We start from the raw sequence: 25,439 nt of genomic DNA on the forward strand, positions 1-25,439 counted from the left end.
CAATCATGAGTTTTCCCTTTTATATACCCTAAATTTTAAATTACAATGCAAAACGCATAGTTACACAGGGACAGGTGCCACGACAGATTGTATCATCCGCTGCAGTAGATTACACAGAGAGAGAACTCTTTGGAAGGGATTAGGCATTGTGGGGGATTTATCCAGATGCTATGGCACCTAGTACAGAATGCCTCTCATTCTTTTTGCTTCAGGTGCCATAGTGGATTGCTTCAAGCACCGCAGTGGATAGAGTGTTCTTGGCGTTCTTCGCCTGGTTCTTTGATTCTTACTCGCTCTATGTCGATGATCTTCCTTTGGTCAATCAATGTAGTTAAATATTTCTCCTTGTCATTCATCTCCCAGCTCTCTCTATTTACTACACCAAGAATTTTAAAAGCATTGCACAAATAATCTCTAAATATTAGCACAAATCAAGTTTCACATTTTTAAATCATATTTTTCAGCTTTAAAAGAATAACCCCACACAATTAGCTTTCAAGAGGTTATAAGTTATAAGTCCCAAATATTGAATCGGTGCGCATAGACCCCTATTTCACTTGATTGGTCCAACCTTAATAAACCATCCAACTTAGCAGTTTTCCTTGAAGGAGTTTCCCATGACCAAGAGTATAATTACGTCCAATATGAAATATATATTACCTGAGGCTGAGCCATGCAAAAGTAAATTTAAATAAAACAAACAGGACCAACATATATAAGTTGGAGCTCTTATCTTCTAAGTAAATAGTTACAGGTTCAACGTGTATGGACTTAAATCAAATGGAGGTCCATCGAACCGATCTAAGACCATGCCTCTAAAGAGCCTTTTTTTTCAAAGATGTATCCAGTATTCCGAAGTATTTTTTAGATGCGCTCAGCATTTTTAAGTATTTTTTTTGCATTGATACTAGATGTATCAACAAATATTTTTGGGTACTAGACGCATTTAAAAAAAATACTTTGATGTGCTGAATGTACTAGAAATACTTCATGGTGCTGGATGCACTTAAAAAATACTTTAGGATGTTAGATATACCATAAAATATTTTAGAGTGCTGGATGCATTTGAAAAAAAAAATACTAAATGCACCTTCACCCTTTAAAAAAAACACAATTTCTATCTAATTAAGGCCAACCCTCCAATGGAAAGTCCCTGAAAGAAAGAAAAGCAGAAGAATATGATTTACCATGTGGAGACTGCTGGTTGCATAAGCTATTAATTAAATCTATTCATTTGCATAAATCTATAATTTACCCAATAATTATTTTACTGCAAACCCACATATTAATTCATTTATTACATATATAATTATTCCAACACATAGAAGTTCAAAATATATGTATATATATAAATATATAATGAAACCATCAAATCAAAGCAAGTGGAAATCACACTGCTGAAAATAAATAATTTGGCGTAAATGGGTTTCTGGTTTTGAATCAAATTATGTAACCGCGGCGGCTGTGCATTTAAGTTCCCAGCGCTATCCTTCTCATCGTCCCCGCGTCTTCCTCGCGTTGACGTCGTGCGATGGCTTCCTTAGCGAAATCATTATCCAGGCCAGTCGTTTCGTCTGATAAAGTTTGAACCACCTGCGTGCTCCGTCACATTAATTAAACTCAACCTTGTTCCCTTGAGAAAATCATTTCTCAACATAGTTACAAGGCATCCTAATTTTAAAATGCAAAAACATGGAACCTGGCTCATTTGAGGACGACATTTGTCTGATTCCCGAATGCAACTATCAGCACATGAAACCATTCGAAACATCTGTTCACGGTCGTAATTATTCTGCAACCTTGGATCAGCAAGAGCCTTTAATTTTCGACCTCTCGAATTCAAGGCTTCGGGGAGTCTAGGTCTTGCCTGCAATTTCAAATATTCATTATCAGTAATCTAAGATTTTTTTGTTCAGCGCCATTATTTCTATTGAAATTTGAAATAGCTGATGGCACACTAGTAAGGTTTGCCCAGTTCGGTCAATGCATGCTTGATATATAACTTGAACTAGTTATGTCATCGCAGCTAATCTGAAAACCACTTGAAGAGAAAAATAAAGAAACAAAAAACCCGGAGTTAAGAGTGAAAGAACGTTTTATGAACATTAATGCGGCCCAATTCTGTTATCTAATGTCAGATCGTTCGTCTCCAAACAAATCTGAACAAGACATACTATAAACAGGAGAAAATATATATTGACGAAGAACTGTACAAACCCATTCAACCAAGCTTCCTGTTAACTTATCATGAGCTTTTCGTCCTGTGATCAACTCCAGAAGCACAACACCAAAGGCGTAGACATCTGACTTCTCACTGCTTCTCCCGCTTGAAGCACACTCTGGAGCTAAATATCTGTGTTCCAGTGATACATATAGCAGAGCTTCTTAGAGATTGAAATAAACAGTTCATGGAAAATGGGGGCAATTAAAAAGAAAAAAGTACTGTCCAATGGGAATCCTTTATGGCATATGCATTGTGGGATGAGATTCAAAAGAGAAGATTATAAAAGATCATCAGACTAAGACTTACCCAATGGATCCCGTGAGTTCTGACAGAAGGACGTGGCTGTCAGTCTCAGGTAAAAGTCGTGCAAGTCCAAAGCCTGCTATCTGATTAATAGATACAAGCACACATAATTATTTTGTTGTAGATGTAACATATATCGATATTCAAAGTGCCGCGTCGGAACTCAAGACGAGCGAAGTCCAGTGACTTTGTAATACGTTAATATGGTAATTGAATGGACTCTTTGGCGCGTGAAAACAATTTGAAATTCCTCGTAATACTATTTGTCAACTATGGAAACGAGATTGTGAATTCAAACTTTTTTGAATTGCATGATTTTGATGAAAAAGCCATCTTCCCATCTATTTAATTTGCAATTGTATATATATTTCCATTTCATACCAAATCCAAGGGTGTTTGCAAGGAAAGTCAGATTTGTTTTGATTGAAAATCTAAGGGCCTAGGAACTTGCGTTTGTGTGGACCTACATATTCAATGGTTATAAAGTCACCGGAGAGACCTACCTTTGGCTCAAAATCATCAAGAAGAAGAATGTTGTGTGGTTTGATGTCACGGTGTATGATTGTGAGTTGACCTAAAACGAAACCAATATTATTGGACTGAAAAAAGGACGATTGCAGGAGTAATAAAGTCAATCAACTAAGATTTCTACAGTTGGGAAATTTCAGGTAAACTCACAGCCTTCATGAAGATATGCCAATCCTTTTGCAGAGCCAATAGCAATCTTCATCCTTGTTTCCCAGTCCATAGTTTCTGGGCCTCTTTCTGAACGATTTTATGCATCCTTAGTATTTTTATGACTCGTACATAAGATCAGGCCAGATATCAATTCCGCTAGAACAGATATACTTACGGACGATTTATAATATGCAAGTACCATATATCTACTCTCTTTTCATAACAGACGCTGATTCACTAATTCATGTAGTAACCCAAAAGAACAAATTTACTAGAGGAAACAAGTGAGGGTTAATATCGCATTGCCCAGATTATAATAATTATTCCTTTATGAAAATGGGTCCAAGTCTTACCATGCAGGTGGGATTGTAATGAACCATTTGGGATGAACTCATAAACAAGCAGCATGTCCATCCCACGGGCTTCATCTTCATCAATGTAGTAACCAACGAGGGAAATAATATGTCTGTGGCGGACTTGGCTTATGACCATGATTTCATTCTCGAGCTGCTCCCTTGCCCGTACGTTAGAATTTGCCGTCTTAACCGCAACAATTTTGTTATCAGGAAGGACTCCTTTATAGACGGTGCCCTCTTTGCCGAGTTTTTTTGACTTTGAGAATCCATCTGTTGCCAATTCTAATTCCTCATATGTAAATAGTCTTGGTGCGCCTGTGCTGTCCAAGGCTCTGGGAGTAGATCGTGATCGACCTGCAACAAACGTGTAACAAATCAAGTCTAGATCCACTGTAAGTGGATCCACATAGGACAGGGTTTAAAGTTGTTGCAATAATAATTGGGACTGCAAAGGAACATATAGGGCCTGTTTGGGTGCTCCAAAACCGTGGTTTCAGAAGCACTTTTCCACAAAACGAGGTAACCTCCTCCACATATTTACTTCGTAATCTGTAAAAGCACTTCTAAAACCATGGTTTGGTTTCTATCCAAACACTCCTATAATTTTGAATTTAACCGTACCTAGCTGTGCTCCACGGCTTTGTGACTCTGGATTTCCAGCATTGGCGGTTTGGTTGGATCCTGCAAGGCACAACAGTAACTGTCGGATTTATCATACTTCATTAAAAGTCGTTACTTGTCATGATTTCCATTTTCGTTTGGATATAGCAAACAAATTCCAACGGTTTGGTTGGATTCTGCAATAATGCACAGTAACAATAGTATTGAAAGAGGTTTATCATACTTCATTAAAAGTTGCGAGCACTTTTCAAGAATTTCATAAACAATGAATTCTTTTGGATATAGCAAACAAATGCCAAGAAATTTAGATCGAGTTGGCTGAAAAGTCCTCAGGATTGCATTTCAATTGCGCCATTATCAACAGATAATTTTAAATTTAGCCGTACGTACCTTGTGCTCGAGAAGGCTCAGGCTGGGCTAATGGCTGGACTTCTCTTCTTGCACATGGCTCGTTGACCAGCAAAGGATTTTCCTCATTTAAGATTTGGCTGGGTTCTGCAGTGCGCAGTAAGAATCATATTGAAAGAGCCCAACGAGTTTATCATAATTCGTTAAAAGCTAACTTTCAAGAATTTTATTCCACTTTTTTACTCGTTTAGTTTTTAATTTCTCGAAAGATATAAACTAATTTCTCAATAATTATATAATTTTATTTTAAAAACATTGAAACATAAATTCCTCCTAATTGTTCAAAGAGGCTCACACATTTAATTAAAAGTTACATTTTCAGAATTTCATTTTAAACAGCAATAAACGATGAATTCTTTCTTCTTGTTCTTTTTCTTTTTCTTTTTGGAATAAGCATATGTATCCTTCTTCTTTTTTCTTGATACACTTAATTTTTAGGAAAGGGGTCGGGCTCACCCACGATCCAAGGGCAGGGCTCCTAACGCTTGATCCACTGGGGCCTGTCCCTATGGGCACGGGAGCATGACAAGCAAGCCTTTTTTTTCTGGCCCAAAGGTAGGAATCACCCAGCTTCACTACGCTTGTGGAGATGCCTCCCCCAGCGCCGCGACTGGAGCCACAACAAAGTGGCATTCCCCAGGATCGAACCCCCTCCCTTTGGTGAGAGAGTCCGACCCCTTCGCCAGCTGAACCCATGGACGAGGGGTAGCATATGTATCCTTCTATGAGAGACAATCCTATTCGAGATACTGTTGGGTACTAAATGTGGCAACTTCTCCCAATTGTGAGGGACTAACCCATTGGGCTAAACCCAATCCCCATTAGTGAACGATGAATTCTTTTGGATATAATGACAAAGGAAATTCAGCAACTCCAGATCAAGTGGCCGGGGTACTACCAATAGCAGCTAAACTGAAGGGGAAGCAGCTGATAACTTTGAATTTAACCTTACCATGCTCTGCTTGAAAAGACACGATCGGGGCTGACTGCTGGGCTGGGCTTCTTGAGCTTGGCCTGTTGACTGGCAAAGGATTTCCATCATTAGCAATTTGGTTGGATTTTGCAGGACATGATAATTAACAACCACATTGAAATTTGAATTTAACTCAAGAGATAGTGCAAGGTAATGGCTTGCCACCACTTCCCGCAACGCAAAGTAACAATCGTAATGAAAGAATTTCATTGTGGATGGCAACAAACAATGAATTATTTTCCATATGGCATACAATACCCATAAATTTAATTAGATCGAGTTGGGTGGAATGTTGTCCTAAGGACTTCATTTCTATTGTGTAATTTTAGATAAGGGTTAGTGGAATCTAATGGCTTGTCTTGGCTTCGTGAGGATTACTTATTGACCAGCGAAACGTTTCCACCGTTCTTGATTTGCTTGGGTTGTGCAAAGCATTGTAACAACCATATTGAAGGAGGCTAACAAATTTATTTTTCAAAAGAAACAAATTGTGTTCTTGATAAGTATGCTATTTTAATTTCAAAACATAGAACTTTTTTTTTTGTGATAGTCAAATTTTGTCTCGAAAGTTTTCACATAAAACTCATGGGTGTTGAAAAAAACAATGAATTCTTTTGAATATAGCAAACAAATACCAATAGATCTAGAACAAGTTAGGTAAAAAGTCGTCCTCATCATTGCATTTGGATTGCGTCATCATCAATAGAAAATTTTGAAATTTTGAATTCAACCCTATCTTGTGGTGCTTGAGGAGCCACAGTGCAGGTTAAATGGCATTTTAGATGGATTTTGCAAGGTACAATAATAACAATATTCAAAGAAGCTAAGAGATTTATCACACTTTATTAAAAGTTGCTTTTTCACTAAAAAAATAAGACACTTTTCAAAAATTTCATTTTTGATGGCAATAAACCATGATATCTTTTACATATAGCAAACAAATTCCAACAAATCTAGATCGAATTAGTCCAAAAGTTATTATGAATTGTAACATAATCAGCAGATAATTTTGAATTTAACTTGGCCTAGTTATGCTAGCAAACGCACAATGTGGGCTAATGGCCTGCCACGGCCTCTCACAAGGCACAGCGATAGCCCTATAGAGAGAGGTTATCAAATTTATCACTCCTCATTTAAAGTTACTTTTCCAAAATTTTATTTTTGATAGCAAAAAATACGGGGGAATTGCAATTAGGTCTCAAGGAAGGGATTTAATTACTCTAAAATCTTCATGGCAAGTGAGAAGTATAAACTAGTTATCATTTCCTACACTGGAACTCGTCATTGCACGCTCTTCAGTTGTTAAGGGATTTTAGGATAATTAAATCCCTTCCTTGGGACTTGAATGCAATTTCCCCAATAAATACTAATTAGTTCAAATCAAGTTTGGGGAAGAGTTGTCCTTGTTAATGCATTTGAATTGCGTCATGATCAACAGGTGATTTAGAATTCAACCTTACCTAGTGGTGCCTAAGGAGGCACGATGCTGGCTGATCGCTTGTCTCGATTGATTCAACAAGGCAATGTAACAACCATATTGAAAGAAGCTAAGAGATTCATTGAACATCATAAAAAGTTACTTTTCAAAAATTTCACTTTGGGTGGCAATAAACCATGAATACTTTAGGACCAACAAATCTAGATTTAGTCAATCCAAAGGTTATCATTTGGAATGCATTTGAATGTATCATAATCAACAAAATTTTGAATTTAACCTGACCTACTTGTGCTGGAGAAGGCACAATGCAAACTTATGTCTTAACACAGCTTCTCAAAAGGCACAATGACTACCATGCATAGAGCGGCTAATAGATTTATCATGCCTTATTAAAATCTGCTTTTCAAGAATTTCATTTTGGACAGCAATAAATAGTGAATTCTCTTGCACGTAGCAAGCAAATACTAATAAATTTAGATCAAGGTAGGTGAAGTGGTGTCCTTTCTATTGCATTTGAAATGTGTCACAGTTAATAAATAATTTCAAATTCAATCTTACCCAGTGGTGTTGGAGGACGCTCAGTGTCAACTGATCTCTCATCTCGGCCTCTTGAGTGTTCGTTTTTTCCTACCAATTGATTTCCACCATTGGCATTTTTTATTGATTTTGAAAGGCAATGAAACAACCATATTGAAAGAAGCTAAGAGATTTATTGTACATCATTAAGAGTTACTTTTAAGAAATTAGACTTTGGGTGGCAATAAACCATGAATTCTTTTTTATCAACATATCTAGATTTAGTCAGTCCAAAGGTTGTCATTGGAAATGCATTTGAATGTGTTACAATTAACAAAATTTTGAATTTAACCTAACCTACTTGCACTTGAGAAGACACAATGCAAGTTAACGTCTTAACACAGCTTCGTAAAAGTCACAACAACTACCGTGCATAGAAGGGCTCACAGATTTATCACACCTCATTAAAAAGCTACTTTTCAAGAATTTCATTTTGGATAGTAATAAACAGTGAATTCTTCTGCATAATACAAGAAATAGTGGTAAATCCAAATCAAGGTAGGTGAAATGGTGTCATCTCTATTGCATTTGAATTTTGTGATGATCGATAAATAATTTGGAATTCAATCTTACCTAGTGGTGTTGGAGTAGGCTTGGTGTCAACTGATTGCTTGTCTCGGCCTTTTGAGTCTTCATTTTTTCCTGGGAATTGATTTTTACTATTGGCATTTTGGATTGATTTTAAAAGGCAATGTAACAACAATATTGAAAGAAGCTAAAAGATTTATCGCACATCAGTAAAAGTTACTTTTTAGAAATTTCACTTTGGGTGGCAATAAACCATGAATACTTTTAGACCAACAAATCTAAATTTAGTCAGTCCAAAGGTTACCATATAAAATGCATTAGAATGTGTCACAATCAACAGAATTTAAAATTTAACCTGACCTACTTGCACTTGAGCAGGCACAATGCGGGCTAATGTCTTAACATAGCTTCTCAAAAGGCACAATGTCAACCATGCATAGAGGGGCTAATAGATTTATTGTAAAGAGCTACTTTTCAAGAATTTCATTTTGGATAGCAAGAAACAATGAATTCTTTTGCACATAGCAAGCAAATATTGATAAATCTAGATCAAGGTAGGTGAAATGGTGTCCTATCCATTGCATTTCAATTGTGTCACGATTGATAAATAATTTTTAATTCAATCTTACCCAGTGGTGCTGGGGGACGCTCAACGTCAGCTGATCGCTTATCACGGCCTCTTGAGTCTTCATTTTTGCCTGGCAATTTATTTCTACCATTGGTATTTTGGATTGATTGTGAAAGGCAATATAACAACAATATTAAAAGAAGCTAAGAGATTTATCGTACATCATTAAAAGTTACTTTTCAAAAATTTATCTTTAAGTGGCAATAAACCATGAATTCTTTTACACTAACAAATCTAGATTTAGTCAGTTCAAAGGCTATCATTGGGAATGCATAAGAATGTGTCACAATTAATAGAATTTTGAATTTAACCTGACCAACTTGTGCTTGAGGAGGCACAATATAGGCTAATGTCTTAACACAGCTTCTAAAAAGGCACAATGGCAACCATGCATAGAGGGGCTAACAGATTTATGACACCTCATAAAAAGCTACTTTTCAATAATTTCATTTTGGATAGCAATAAAGAGTGAATTCTTCAACACAATGCAAGTAGATACTGATAAATCTAGATCAAGTTAGGTGTAGGGTGTCTTCTCTATTGCATTTCATTTGTGTCACGATTGGTAAATAATTTTGAATTCAATCTTGCCCAATGGTGTAAAGGGATGCTCGGTGTCAGTTGATCACTTGTCTTGGCCCCTTCAATCTTCATTTTTGCATGGCAAAAGATCTCCACCATTGGCTTTTTGGATTGATTTGGAAAGGCAACGTAATAACCATATTGAAAGAAGCTAAGAGATTTATTGTACATCATTAAAAGTTTCTTTTTCAGAAATTACATTTTGGGCAGCAATAAACCATGAATTCTTTTGGACCAACAAATCTAGATTTAGTTAGTCTAAAGGTTATCATTGGGAATGCATAAGAATGTGTCACAATCAACAGAATTTTGAATTTAACCGGACCTACTTACGCTTGAGAAGGCATAATGCAAGATAATGTCTTAACACGCTTCTAAAAAGGCATAATGACAACCATCCATAGAGGGGCTAACAGATTCATGACACCTCATTAAAAGCTACTTTTCAAGAATTTTGTTTTGGATAATAATAAACAGTGAATTCTTCAGCATAATGCAAGTAGATGCTGATAAATCTAGATTAAGGCAGGTGAAATGGTGTCATCTCTATTGCATTTGAATTGTGTCATGATCGATAAATAATTTTGAATTCAATCTTACCCAGTGGTGTTGGAGTAGGCTTAGCGACAGCTGATCGCTTGTCTCGGCTTCCTGAGCCTTCATTTTTGCCTGGCAATTGATTTCCACCATTGGTAGTTTGGATTGATTTTGAAAGGCAATGGGACAACAATATTGAAAGAAGCTAAGAGATTTATTGTGTATCAGTAAAAGTTACTTTTCAGAAATTTCACTATGGGTGGCAGTAAACCATGAATTCTTTTGGACCAACAAATCTAGATTAAGTCAGTCTAAAGGTTATTGTTATGAATGCATTAGAATGTGTCGCAATCAACAGAATTTTGAATTTAACCTGACCTACTTGCGCTTGAGTAGGCACAATACAGGCTAATGTCTTAACAGAGCTTCTCAAAAGGCAGGATGACAACCATGCATATAGAGGGGCTAAAAGATTTATCACACCTCGTTAAAATCAAATTTTCAAGAATTTCATTTTGGATCACAATAAACAATGAATACTTTTACACATAGCAAGCAAATACTAATAAATCTAGATCAAGGTTGACGAAATGGTGTCATATCTATTGCCTATGTATTGTCTCATGATCGATAAGTAATTTTGAATTCAATCTTACCCAGTGGTGTTGGAGTAGACTTGGTGCCAGCTGATCGCTTGTCTCGGCCTCTTGAGTCTTCATTTTTGCCTGGCAGTTGATTTCCACCATTGGCATTTTGGATTGACTTTGAAAGGCAATGTAACAACGATATTGAAAGAAGCTAAGAGATTTATGGTACATCATTAAAAGTTACTTTTCAAAAATTTCTCTTTAAGTGGCAATAAACCATGAATTCTTTTGGACCAATAAATCTAGATTTAGTCAGTGCAAAGGTTATCATTGGGAATGAATTAGAATTTGTCACAATCAAGAGAATTTTGCATTTAACCTGACCTACTTGCGCTTGAGAAGGTACAATGCAAGCTAATGTCTTAACACATCATCTAAAAAGCCATAATGGCAACCATAGAGGGAGGGGCTAACAGATTTATCACACCTCATTAAAAGCTACTTTTCAAGAATTTCATTTTGGATCACAATAAACTTGAATTCTTCTGCACAATGTAAGCAGATACTGATAAATCTAGATCAAGGTAGGTGAAATGTTGTCATCTCTATTGCATTTGAATTGTGTCGTGATCGATAAATAATATTGAATTCAATCTTACCTGGTGGTGTTGGAGTAGGCTCGGTGTCGGTTGATTGCTTGTTTAGGCCTCTTGAGTCCTCATTTTTGCCTAGCAATTGATTTGCATCATTGGCATTTTGGATTATTTTGAAAGGCAATGAAATAACAATATTGAAAGGAGCTAAGAGATTTATCATACATCACTAAAAGTTACTTTTCAGAATTTTCACTTTGGGTGGCAATAAACCATGAATTCTTTTGGACCAACAAATATAGATTTTGTCAGTCCAAAGGTTATCACTAGGAATGCGTCAGAATGTGTCATAATCAATAAAATTTTGAATTTAACCTAGCTTACTTGTGCTTGAGGATGCACAACGCAACCTAACGTCATAACAGAGCTTCTCAAAAGGCACAATAACAATCAAGCATAGAGGGGTAACAGATTTATCATACCTTGTTAAAAGCTACTTTTCAAGAATTTCATTTTGGATAAAAATAAATAGAGAAGTCTTTTGTACATAGTAAGCAAATACTGATAAATCTAGATCAAGGTTGGTGAAATGGTGTCATTACTATTGCATTTGAATTGTTCCATGATCGATAAGTAATTTTGAATTCAATCTTACCTAGTTGTATTGGAGTAGGCATGGTGTCGGTTGATCGCTTGTCTCGGCCTCTCGAGTCTTCATTTTTGCCTGGTAATTGATTTCCACCATTGGCACTTTGGATCGATTTTGAAAGGTAATGTAACAACGATAGGGGAAGAAGCTAAGAGATTTATCGTACATCATAAAAAGTTCCTTTTCAAAAATTTCTCTTTAAGTGGCAAAAAACCATGAATTCTTTTGGACCAATAAATCTAGATTTAGTTAGTCCAAAGGTTATCATTGGGAATGCATTAGAATGTGTCACAATCAACAAAATTTTGAATTTAACCGGAGTTACTTGCGCTTGAGAAGGCACAATCCAAGCTAATGTCTTAACACACTTCTAAAAAGGCATAATGACAACCATGCATAGACAGGCTAATAGATTTATGACACCTCATTAAAAGCTACTTTTCAAGAATTTTGTTTTGGATAGTAATAAACAGTGAATTCTTCAGCACAATGCAAGTAGATACTGATAAATCTACATTAAGGTAGGTGAAATGGTGTCATCTCTATTGCATTTGAATTGTGTTGTGATCGATAAATAATTTTGAATTCAATCTTACCTGGTGGTGTTGGAGTACACTCGGTATCAGCTGATCGCTTGTCTCGACCTCTTGAGTCCTCATTTTTGCCTGGCAATTGATTTCCACCATTAACATTTTGGATTTATTTTGAAAGGCAATGAAACAACAATATTGAAAGAAGCTGAGAGATTTATTGTACATTAGTGAAAGCTACTTTTCAGAGTTTTCACTTTGGGTGGTAATAAACCATGAATTCTTTTGGACCAACAAATCTAGATTTTGTCAGTCCAGAGGTTATCGTTGGGAATGCATCAGAATGTGTCACAATCAATAGAATTTTGGATTTAACCTGACCTACTTGCACTTGAGGAGGCACAATGCAACCTAATGTCTTAACAAAGTTTCTCAAAAAGCACAATGCCAACCAAGCATAAATGGGCAACAGATTTATCACACCTCGTTGAAAGCTACTTTTCAAGAATTTCATTTTGGATAGTAATAAATAGTGAATTCTTTTGCACAAAGGAAGCAAATATTGATAAATATAGATCAACGTAGGTGAAACGGTATCATCTCAATTGCATTTGAATTGTGTCATGATCGATAAATAATTTTGAATTCAATCTTACCCGGTCGTGTTAGAGTTGGCTCGGTGTTGGCTGATCGCTTGTCTCGGCCCCTTAAGTCTTCATTTTTTTCTGCAAATTGATTTTCACGATTGGCAATTTGGATAGATTTTGAAAGGCAATGTAACAACAATATTGAAAGAAGCTAAGAGACTTATCATGTATAAGTGAAAATTACTTTTCAAGAATTTCACTTTGGGTGGCAATAAACCATGAATTCTTTTGGATCAACAAATCTCGATTTAGTAAGTCTAAAGGTTATCATTAGGAACGCATAAGAATGTGTCACAATCAACAGAATTTTGAGTTTAACCTAACCTACTTGCACTTGAGGGGGCACAATACAGGCTAATGTCTTAACGTAGCTTCTCAGATGGCACAATGACAGCCATGCATGGAGGGGCTACAAGATTTTTCCAACCTCGCTAAAAGCTACTTTTCAAGCATTTCATTTTGGATAGCAATAAACAGTGAATTCTTTTGCACATAGGAAGCAAATACTGATAAATCTAGATCAAGGTAGGTGAAACGGTGTCATCTCAATTGCATTTGAATTATGTCATGATCAATAAATAATTTTGATTTCAATCTTACCAGGTGGTGTTGGAGTGGGCTCAGTGTTGGCTGATCGCTTCTCTCGGCCCCTTAAGTCTTCATTTTTGCCTGCAAATTGATTTTCACGATTGGCAATATGGATAGATTTTGAAAGCCAATGTCATAACAATATTGAAAGAAGCTAAGAGATTTATCATGTATCAGTCAAAATTACTTTTCAGAAATTTCACTTTGGGTGGCAATAAACCATGAATTCTTTTGGACCAACAAACCTAGATTTAGTCCGTCTAAAGGTTATCGTTAGGAGTGCATAAGAATGTGTCACAATCAACAGAATTTTTAATTGACCCCGGCCTACTTGCTCTTGAGAGGGCACAATGCACGCTAATGTCTTAACAGAGCTTTTGAAAAGGCAAAATAACAACAAAGCATAGAGGGGTAACAGATTTATCACACCTTATTAAAAGCTACTTTTCAAGAATTTCATTTTGGATAGCAATAAACAGTGAATTCTTTTGCACACATGAAGCAAATCCTGATAAATCTAGATCAAGGTAGGTGAAACGGTGTCATCTCAATTGCATTTGAATTGTGTCATGATCAATAAATAATTTTGATTTCAATCTTACTAGGTGGTGTTGGAGTGGGCTCGGTGTTGGCTGATCGCTTCTCTCGGCCCCTTAAGTCTTCATTTTTGCTTCCAAATTGATTTTCACGATTGGCAATTTGGATAGATTTTGAAAGGCAATGTAACAACAATATTGAAAGATGCTAAGAGATTTATCATGTATCAGTCAAAATTACTTTTCAAGAATTTCACTTTAGGTGGCAATAAACCATGAATTCTTTTGGATCAACAAATCTCGATTTAGTCAGTCTAAAGGTTATCATTAGGAACGCATAAGAATGTGTCACAATCAACAGAATTTTGAGTTTAACCTGACCTACTTGCACTTGAGGGGGCACAATGCAGGCTAACCGCTTAACATAGCTTCTCAAAGGGCACAATGATAACCATGCATAGAGGGGCTAAAAGATTTTTCTCACCTCGCCAAAAGCTACTTTTCAAGCATTTCATTTTGGATAGTAATAAACAGTGAATTGTTTTGCACACAGGAAGCAAATACTGATAAATCTAGATCAAGGTAGGTGAAACGATGTCATCTCAATTGCATTTGAATTGTGTCATGATCAATAAATAATTTTGATTTCAATCTTACCAGGTGGTGTTAGAGTGGGCTCAGTGTTGGCTGATCGCTTGTCTTGGCCCCTTAACTCTTCATTTTTGCCTGCAAATTGATTTTCACGATTGGCAATATGGATAGATTTTGAAAGCCAATGTCATAACAATATTGAAAGAAGCTAAGAGATTTATCATGTATCAGTAAAAATTACTTTTCAGAAATTTCACTTTGGGTGGCAATAAGCCATGAATTCTTTTGGATCAACAAATCTCGATCTAGTCAGTCTAAAGGTTATCATTAGGAACGCATAAGAATGTGTCACAATCAACAGAATTTTGAGTTTAACCTGACCTACTTGCACTTGAGGGGGCACAATGCAGGCTAATGTCTTAACATAGCTTCTCAAATGACACAATGACAACCATGCATGGAGGGGCTTAAAGATTTTTCTCACCTCGCTAAATGCTACTTTTCAAGCATTTCATTTTTGATAGCAATAAACAGTGAATTGTTTTGCACATAGGAAGCAAATGCTGATAAATCTAGATCAAGGTAGGTGAAACGGTGTCATCGCAATTGCATTTGAATTGTGTCATGATCAATAAATAATTTTGATTTCAATCTTACCAGGTGGTGTTGGAGTGGGCTCAGTGTTGGCTGATCGCTTCTCTCGGCCCCTTAAGTCTTCATGTTTGCCTGCAAATTGATTTTCACGATTGGCAATATGGATAGATTTTGAAAGCCAATGTCATAACAATATTGAAAGAAGCTAAGAGATTTATCATGTATCAGTAAAAATTACTTTTCCGAAATTTCACTTTGGGTGGCAATAAGCCATGAATTCTTTTGGATCAACAAATCTCGATCTAGTCAGTCTAAAGGTTATCATTAGGAACGCATAAGAATGTGTCACAATCAACAGAATTTTGAGTTTAACCTGACCTACTTGCACTTGAGGGGGCACAATGCAGGCTAATGTCTTAACATAGCTTCTCAAATGACACAATGACAACCATGCATGGAGGGGCTAAAAGATTTTTCTCACCTCGCTAAATGCTACTTTTCAAGCATTTCATTTTTGATAGCAATAAACAGTGAATTGTTTTGCACATAGGAAGCAAATGCTGATAAATCTAGATCAAGGTAGGTGAAACGGTGTCATCGCAATTGCATTTGAATTGTGTCATGATCAATAAATAATTTTGATTTCAATCTTACCAGGTGGTGTTGGAGTGGGCTCAGTGTTGGCTGATCGCTTCTCTCGGCCCCTTAAGTCTTCATTTTTGCCTGCAAATTGATTTTCACGATTGGCAATATGGATAGATTTTGAAAGCCAATGTCATAACAATATTGAAAGAAGCTAAGAGATTTATCATGTATCAGTCAAAATTACTTTTCAAAAATTTCACTTTGGGTGGCAATAAACCATGAATTCTTTTGGACCAACAAACCTAGATTTAGTCAGTCTAAATGTTATCGTTAGGAGTGCATAAGAATGTGTCACAATCAACAGAATTTTTAATTGACCCCGGCCTACTTGCTCTTGAGAGGGCACAATGCACACTAATGTCTTAACAGAGCTTCTGAAAAGGCAAAATAACAACAAAGCATAGAGGGGTAACAGATTTATCACACCTTATTAAAAGCTACTTTTCAAGAATTTCATTTTGGATAGCAATAAACAGTGAATTCTTTTGCACACAAGAAGCAAATCCTGATAAATCTAGATCAAGGTAGGTGAAACGGTGTCATCTCAATTGCGTTTGAATTGTGTCATGATCAATTAATAATTTTGATTTCAATCTTACCAGGTGGGGTTGGAGTGGGCTCAGTGCTGGCTGATCGCTTCTCTCGGCCCCTTAACTCTTCATTTTTGCCTGCAAATTGATTTTCACGATTGGCAATATGGATAGATTTTGAAAGCCAATGTCATAACAATATTGAAAGAAGCTAAGAGATTTATCATGTATCAGTAAAAATTACTTTTCCGAAATTTCACTTTGGGTGGCAATAAGCCATGAATTCTTTTGGATCAACAAATCTCGATCTAGTCAGTCTAAAGGTTATCATTAGGAACGCATAAGAATGTGTCACAATCAACAGAATTTTGAGTTTAACCTGACCTACTTGCACTTGAGGGGGCACAATGCAGGCTAACCGCTTAACATAGCTTCTCAAAGGGCACAATGATAACCATGCATAGAGGGGCTAAAAGATTTTTCTCACCTCGCCAAAAGCTACTTTTCAAGCATTTCATTTTGGATAGTAATAAACAGTGAATTGTTTTGCACACAGGAAGCAAATACTGATAAATCTAGATCAAGGTAGGTGAAACGATGTCATCTCAATTGCATTTGAATTGTGTCATGATCAATAAATAATTTTGATTTCAATCTTACCAGGTGGTGTTAGAGTGGGCTCAGTGTTGGCTGATCGCTTCTCTCGGCCCCTTAAGTCTTCATTTTTGCCTGCAAATTGATTTTCACGATTGGCAATATGGATAGATTTTGAAAGCCAATGTCATAACAATATTGAAAGAAGCTAAGAGATTTATCATGTATCAGTAAAAATTACTTTTCAGAAATTTCACTTTGGGTGGCAATAAACCATGAATTCTTTTGGATCAACAAATCTCGATTTAGTCAGTCTAAAGGTTATCATTAGGAACGCATAAGAATGTGTCACAATCAACAGAATTTTGAGTTTAACCTGACCTACTTGCACTTGAGGGGGCACAATGCAGGCTAATGTCTTAACATAGCTTCTCAAATGGCACAATGACAACCATGCATGGAGGGGCTAAAAGATTTTTCTCACCTCGCTAAAAGCTACTTTTCAAGCACGTCATTTTTTATAGCAATAAACAGTGAATTGTTTTGCACATAGGAAGCAAATGCTGATAAATCTAGATCAAGGTAGGTGAAAGGGTGTCATCTCAATTGCATTTGAACTGTGTCATGATCAATAAATAATTTCAATTTCAGTCTTACCCGGTGGTGTTTGAGTGGGCTCAGTGTTGGCTGATCGCTTGTCTCGACCCCTTAAGTCTTCATTTTTTCCTGCAAATTGATTTTCACAATTGGCAATTTGGATAGATTTTGAAAGGTAATGTAACAATAATATTGATGTATCAAGAAATATTAGTTTTCAGAAATTTCACTTTGGATGGCAATAAAGCATGAATTCTTTTGGACCAACAAATCTAGATTCAGTTAGTATAAAGGTTATCGTTAGGAATGCATAAGAATGTGTCACAAGCAACAGAATTTTGAATTTAACCTGACTTACTTGCGCTTGAGGGGGCACAATGCAAGGTAATGTCTTAACATAGGTTCTTAAAAGGCACAATGACAACCATGCATAGAGGGGCTAAAAGATTTTTCTCACCTTGCTAAAAGCTACTTTTCAAGAATTTTATTTTGGATCGCAATAAATAGAAAATTCTTTTGCACATAGCAAGCAATTACTGATAAATCTAGATCAAGGTAGGTGAAATGGTGTCCTCTCTATTGCATTTCAATTGTGTTATGATTGATGAATAATTTCAATTCCATCTTGCCTAGTGGTGCTAAGGGATGCTCGATGTCAGCTGATTGCTTCTCTTGGCCTCTTGAGTTTTCATTTTTGCCTGGCAATGGAATTTCACCATTGGCGTTTTGGATTGATTCGGAAACGTAGTGTAACAACCATATTGAAAGGAGCTTAGGGATTTATCGTACTTCATTAAAAGTTACTTTTCAGATATTGCACTCTGGGCAGCAATAAACCATGAATTCTTTTGGACCAACAAATCTAGATTTAGTCAATCCAAAGGTTATCGTTGGGAATGCATTAGAATGTGTTACAATCAAGAGAATTTTGAATTTAACCTGACCTACTTACGCTGAAGGAGGCACAATGCAAGCTAATGTCTTAATAGGGCTTCTCAAAAGTCGCAATAACAACCATGCATGGAGGGGTAATAGATTTATCACATCTCGTTAAAAGCTACTTTTCAAGAATTTCATTTTGGATAGCAATAAACAGCGAATTCTTTTGCACATAGCAAGCAAATCCTGATAAATCTAGATCAAGGTAGGTGAAATAGTGTCATCTCAATTGCAGTTGAATTGTGTCATGATCGATAAACAATTTTGAATTTAATCTTACCCGATGGTGTTGGAGTGGGCTCAGTGTTGGCTGATCGCTTGTCGCAGCCCCTTAAGTCTTCATTTTTGCCTACATATTGATTTTCGCGATTGGCAATTTGGATAGGTTTTGAAAGGCAATGTAACAACAATATTGAAAGAAGCTAAGAGGTTTATCATGTATTTGTAAAAATTGCTTTTTAGAGATTTCACTTTGGGTGGCAATAAACCATGAATTCTTTTGGACCAACAAATCTCGATTTAGTTAGTCTAATGGCTATCGTTAGGAATGCATAAGAATGTGTCACAATCAATAGAATTTTTAGTTTAACCCGACCTACTTGCGCTTGAGGGGGCACAATGCAGGTTAATTTCTTAACATAGCTTCTCAAAAGGCATAATGACAACCATGCATGGAGGGGCTAAAAGATTTTTCTCACCTCGCTAAAAGCTACTTTTGAATAATTTCATTTTAGATAGCAATAAACAGTGAATTCTTTTGCACATAGCAAGCAAATACTAATAAATCTAGATCAAGATAGGTGAAATGGTGTCCTCTCTATTGCATTTCAATTGTGTCATGATTGATGAATAATTTTCAATTCCATCTTGCCTAGTGGTGTTGGGGGACTCTCAGCGTCGGCTGATCGCTTCTCTCGGCCCCTTGAGTCTTCATTTTTTCCTGACAATTGATTTCCACCATTGGCATTTTGGATTGATTCGAAAAGCCAGTGTAACAACCATATTGAAAGGAGCTAAGGGATTTATCGTATTTCATTAAAAGTTACTTTTCAGAAATTACACTCTGGGCAGTAATAAACCATGAATTCTTTTGGACCAATAAATCTAGATTTAGTCAATCCAAAGGTTATCGTTGGGAATGCATTAGAATGTGTCACAATTGTAACGTCTTGAGTTTTATCGGGTTTTAATAACCTCTTTTGGTTGATTTTGAGGATAGATTAGTGATATAACCTTGATCTTGGTGTTTAGGTTGGAATTGAGGTATGTTGGAGGAATAGGTGAACAGACCCCTCTTAGGGTTTGTTCACCATGGCGAACCGAGAGTTCCAGGGGGTGTCTTTTCGGGAAGGTTTGGCCACGGCGAAATCAGAGGGATGCCGCGACGAAGTTGTTCAGGTGAGCAAGGTTTCCCTCTCGAGAAGGTCTCGCCGTGGTGAAATTAGGGCATGTCGTGGCGAAGGTTTTCTGGGCAAGCGAGAGTTTTCTCTCGGGAAGCTTTCGCCGCGGTGAATATTGGAGTTCGTCACGACAAAGTCAAGTTTTCAGGTGAGTAATCCCTCTTGGCATTAGTTCACCGCGGCGAAGGGGGTCGAATCTATATAGTCGCGGGGAGAGGTCAGATGTGCGGAAATTAGAAAATCTGAAGGGAGAGAGAGAGGCTCTGCTAGGGTTTCAAATTTCTGGCTTGGAGGGGGCATTTCTAAGGATCCATTACCTCAAGTAAGTGATTTTAACCTCTAATCTACTTTCTTTCTTGGAATTTCTGAGGATTTATAGTGAAACTCTAGAGTTTTCTAGGTTGTTATGGAATTGAGGTTTTTGACCGATTGTTTTGAGTTTAATTGATTGTTTTGGGTTAGTCTAAGTATTTAATCGGTGTAGTTTTCTTGGATTTAAAGAACTTGAGTTTTTGAAATTAGGGTTTATGGAAATGGGAGGTTTGTGATTGAGGATGATAATGTGGAGGTTGATTTTGAGTTTTGTTATTTGGGTTATGTTAAGGAGGGTTAAATTAGATGTTTAATCGGTTTAGAATGTTGTTAAGACTTCAATTGTTCAAATGAGATGTTTGGATGTTGAATTCCTATAGTGAGTCCTTGAGGTTATGAATTTTAATTGATGTTTGGAAAGGAATTAAGGTTTTAATGGATTTTTATGACTTTGGGGTGTTGCCTTGATAGTTATACCCTTTTTAGTTGGGTAGAGTTTTGGTTGGAGCTAGGAATTTTGTGTCCCCAAGTGTTGTTTTAGCCACATTATTAGTTGAAAGTTAATACATGTTGGTTGTGTGCTTTTATAGACTAATTGTGAGCCTTGTTGGTGCACAGGGTCGTGTTATTGGTTTGTTATTCCTTGCTCAGGCGAGAGGTAACCACTTTCCAATCCTTTTTACATGCTTTTGTGGTATTGTGAGTGGATTTATGTTTTATGCTCTGTGTAACAAATTGTGTTCAGATTGTATGTTGTATATTGAAAAGGAAAACCATCTTGTAGGGTTTCGATTGATATGGAATGAATTTTTGAACTTGCAAAAGATAGGCCACTGAAAGAAGTTAATTGTGAAATGATTATTTACTCTTTGATTACGGTTTGAGCATGATGCATGAATTGGGAATTGATGAGAGTTTTGATAGTTACTACCACGTGGTAAGGCCTCCATTAATGCATGATGGCTGGCTCTTTACGTCCCCCGTAGTGAGGGATAGGCCTTTTGGCTCCTTACGTCCCCTAGAGTGAGGGATAGGCCTTTTATGGCTCCTTACGTCCCCCATAGTGAGGGATAGGCCGGGTTCGGCTCTTAAAAATCCCCCAAATTGAGGGATATGGTTAATGAGATTGCATAATGGCACTTGCATGACTTGTCGTGGCTAGCATTTATAATATTACTTGTGAACTGCCCCACTTGACACCTCACGAGCACCTATTTAGTTGTATCTTGAATTGGAAAGGCTGGTTACTGGGACGTTGTCTCACCCCGTGGTTTACAATGTTTTCAGGTGAAGGTTTTGGGCATGTGTCATCGAGAAGAGACGCAGAGGCTTGAGCTTGGTTAGCTTTAGGCCTCTAGCCCTTGTATATGTATAGCTAGTTGTATATTGCCACATTTAGGGCCCTTTTTGAAACATTTTGATTGCCCGGCCTTATTGTAAACTGGAGGGAATGTTATCTCCTTATTTTGGTTGGCTGGAGGCCATTTCTAGCGTCTTATGAAACTTTGACTTATTTTGTTGGAAACCATTTGGATGGGCTGATGTTGATGTCTTTTGTTACCCGGACCGGAGGCTCGGAGGCCCAATGGATGTTAATGAATGATTTTAGTTGCATGCAACAGAGTTTGAGTTTGAACCGAGTTTAAATGTTAATTTCTAAAATTATGCAATTTCTTTCTACTATGGTAAGTTTGTTGTAACAGCTTTCCTTTTCTACCATAGTAGTGATTTGATGACGAGTTTATAATGTTTTGAGGTTAAGGGTTTTACAACAATCAAGAGAATTTTGAATTTTATTCTGACCTACTTATGCTTGAGAAGGCACAATGCAAGCTAATGTCTTAACACAACATCTAAAATGGCACAATGGCAACCATGCATAAAGGGGCTAACAGATTTATCACACCTCATTAAAAGCTACTTTTCAAGAATTTCATTTTGAATAGTAATAAACAGTGAATTCTTCTGCACAATGCAAGCAGATACTGATAAATGTAGGTCAAGGTAGGTGAAATGGTATCACCTCTATTGCATTTGAATTATGTCATGATCGATAAATAATTTTGAATTCAATCTTACCTAGTGGTGTTGGAGTAGGCTCGATGTCGACTGATCGCTTGTCACGGCCTCTTGAGTCTTCATTTTTGCCTGGCAATTGATTTCCACCATTGGCATTTTGGATTGATTTTGAATGGCAATGTAACAACAATATTGAAAGAAGCTGAGGGATTTATCGTACATCAATAAAAGTTACTTTTCAGAAATTTCACTTTGGGTGGCAATACGAAGTCCATGAATTCTTTTGGATATAGCATACAAAGTCGAAATCTAGATTTTGTCCAAAAGTTATCCTTCATAATGCATTTGAATTGTACCATGATCAACAAATAATTTTGAATTTAACCTGACCTAATTGTGCTTGAAAAGGCACAATGCTTGCTAATGGCTTGCCACGGCGTCTCACAATTCGTAGTAACAAATAACTTTAAATTTAACCTTACCTAGTTGTACTTGAGCGTGAGAAGGCACAGTAGAGGCTAATTGCTTGGCTTGGCTTCTTGAGGGTGGCTTGTTGACCGGCAAAAGATTCCCACCATTAGCGATTTGCCTAGAGTCTGCAAGGCATAGTAACAACCATATTGAAGGAGGCTAACAAATTTATCATGTTTTATTGAAAGTTAATTTTCATGTATTTCATTTGTTACCTGTTTAGTTCTTTATTTCTTGAAACGTACAAATTATATTCTTAATAAGCATAGTTTTTCATTTCAAAACGTAAATGCTTTTGTTTTTGGGTTAAGGTCTAATTTTTTCCGGAAATTTTTCACATAAAATTTGTGAGTGTTTGGAATAAGTGCTAAAAGAAGGAGCAGATTTGCCTTGACTATTAAAAACTAACGTTAACGGTTAAGGATGGCACGGCTTTTTTTTTTTTTTTAAGCATTTCTAGGGTAATATTGATCTGAAAAAAGTTCCAAATAATCCACAATTCCTACACAAAAAAATTTCGAGGCAAACTTGGTCATTAACCCATTTTGCTTTTTATTAAGATTTAGTAATTTCTTTACGTAGATATATGAAATCTTTAAGCGTCCATCAGATCAATTGATCAATTGCAGTGTGGTGTAAACAACAAAAACATTTTTTGGAATGCACACATGGGTATATCTGTTCAAAACAGGGTCAGTTATATATACAGATCGGGACAAGGATTTTGCTCAGCCCATTCCACCTATTTCGATGACCTAGTGGGCCGACCCGAGCAGATCCAACCTATATATCCATTTTATTTACTGTACATCAGCCATCGATCTGATGAAACAGGGACAGAGGACGGTTATAACCCCCTGCCTTCAATTAAGGGGGAAAAAATATTTACGCATGCAGATATATTATTCCACACAATCAGTCCAACCCAACCTATGCAATAATCATGAATTATATGGCATTATAATTGAAGGAGATACTCATAGTGGTGCTGGCCTCGTTCTTACAACCTGAGAACTTATCGAAGAAGGAGACAAAGGGGTATGGATAATTTTTATGCAAAATACTAATCTCCGAACATAAAGTAAGATTAAATTAAATGCGGAATTCCAAAATCTTTCCGAAACGTGCTCCCACATTACAACTCCGCAAGAGCCAGGCCCCAGTTTCGTACTCACCCATTTCCACACTATCAGTGCGACCTTCACTTTGCACGAGGTGCTTACCTTCTAAAATAATCATGTACTACTTCTATCCTTAATATAAGATTTAATTATTAATTTGATTTGATCTTAAATATAAGACTTATTTATCATATTTATCAATTTTTTTTAAATTACTTTTATGGATACTCTCTCAACCATAACCAAGCAGAAGAGGGAGATGAGATATTAAGAAAGATAATTATGATATTTTAGGAAAAACATGTTATATTTTTTATAATTAACTAACTTACATAACTTTCTTAGTCTAATCAAATTAGTTAAATAGATCTTATATTAAGGATTGGAGGATTATTATATGGAATTATACCTGAAGGAGATACCGAGAGTTGTGCTGGTCTTTAAAATGATCCAAGAAGGAAAGGAAAGGGTATGGGTCATTTTTATGTAAAATACTGATTGTAAAAGTAAAATTAAGTAACACGAAGAAGAGGCAAGAGTAGAGATATTTGCTTGTCTTTCTCTCTCTTGTGAAATAGATCCTGCAACAAAAACCTCAAGCTAATCCTTAACAGTACACTGTGCTTGATTCAACGGAAAGAAGTAAAGGGGAGGGATTTTAGTCAAGGGAAGAGGAGGGGAGGGGAGCCACAAAGAGGAGCGGAGGGAGGCGGAAGGGAGGGGAGGGATTTAATGATCTCCTATTTGGATTAATTAGAGGGGAGGGGAGAGAGCAATTTTAATAATACTTTATTTTGTTCTAATGAAAAATTAACTATTTTAACCTCACTTTTTTATTTTGTTAAAATATAACTATACATATAATGCAATTCATCAATTTTAATTTATAAAACATAGTCACACACTTATAGGAAATCAAGATAAAAAGTCATAAATGATAGATTTCAATCAAAGAAAAGACTTTAAACGTGAAAGAAAATACCAATGGCCTCTTAGAATTAGAAGAAAAGGAAAAAAAAAGAGTTTACGAGTGCTCACTAATTTTGGAGACAATTATCTAAGCAACCTCTTGTTAGATATTCAAAAGAACTCTTTTATGTAAAAATATATACGACTGATTAGGGGTTAACAAATCAAAAGAATATATGAGGAATTAAAATATTATCTCTCATTTCTCCTCCAAAAAACCTTACTTTTGGAAAGGAGGTTACAAGGGAAGAGGAGGAGAGAAGAGCCTCTCCCCTTTTTTAAAAATATTTTAACCAAACAAGGGGAGGAGAGTTACTCCCCTTCCCTCCTAAAAAATTACACTTCCTAAAAAATTACACCAGCCAAACAAAGAAGGGCTCCCCTCCGAAAAGCTTGTACCAAACGTAGTGTAAAAGAAAGAATAGCAAAAAAGGCTTTACCTCTGAGTGATCTGCTCCTTCTCTTTCTACATTTGAAGTAAATCGCACAAAGCCCCACCACGATCACCGAAAGAAACACACTTCCTCCAATTATTCCGTACTTAGAAGAACTGGACGGAGTCGGCGGCGGCTCCGTCTGGTACCGAGGCACTTCTTGACCGTGAAGGACAATGAGGTGATCCGAAGCAGCGAGTACGAGAACGAGAGTAAGGGGCCGCAGCTCCCAAGAATACAT

The 25,439-nt window shown here is 36.6% G+C and overlaps 1 protein-coding gene across 1 annotated transcript; it reads right to left on the reverse strand.

Annotated features, from left to right (window-relative positions):
- Positions 1–1,470: 1,470 nt before the first annotated feature.
- On the reverse strand, positions 1,471–25,439 carry LOC114747734 (proline-rich receptor-like protein kinase PERK3). The gene is made up of 19 exons (XM_028936082.1): positions 25,205–25,439; positions 22,686–22,799; positions 17,594–17,662; positions 17,003–17,071; positions 16,412–16,480; positions 15,822–15,890; positions 15,231–15,299; positions 14,640–14,708; positions 13,459–13,527; positions 12,278–12,346; positions 4,573–4,677; positions 4,183–4,242; positions 3,559–3,915; positions 3,206–3,292; positions 3,031–3,101; positions 2,531–2,610; positions 2,218–2,353; positions 1,700–1,867; positions 1,471–1,593 (listed from the first exon to the last, which is right to left on the reverse strand). Exons 1-19 carry the CDS (start codon positions 25,437–25,439, stop codon positions 1,471–1,473), a joined length of 2,088 nt encoding a protein of 695 aa, XP_028791915.1.

The sequence above is a fragment of the Neltuma alba genome, unplaced genomic scaffold (assembly GCF_004799145.2).
Source record: "Neltuma alba isolate B1F8T4 unplaced genomic scaffold, ASM479914v2 tig00005425_pilon, whole genome shotgun sequence".
NCBI classification, from domain to species: Eukaryota; Viridiplantae; Streptophyta; class Magnoliopsida; order Fabales; family Fabaceae; genus Neltuma; species Neltuma alba.

Excerpts from the sequence above, each read along its gene's own strand:
- LOC114747734 (XM_028936082.1), bottom strand. The coding sequence starts at position 25,439 with ATGTATTCTTGGGAGCTGCGGCCCCTTACTCTCGTTCTCGTACTCGCT. Across the intron at positions 16,481-17,002 it reads GCCCACTCTAACACCACCTG|GCAAAAATGAAGAGTTAAGG; the intron begins GTAAGATTGAAA and ends ATCAATTTGCAG. Across the intron at positions 3,916-4,182 it reads AAGCCGTGGAGCACAGCTAG|GTCGATCACGATCTACTCCC; the intron begins GTACGGTTAAAT and ends CGTTTGTTGCAG.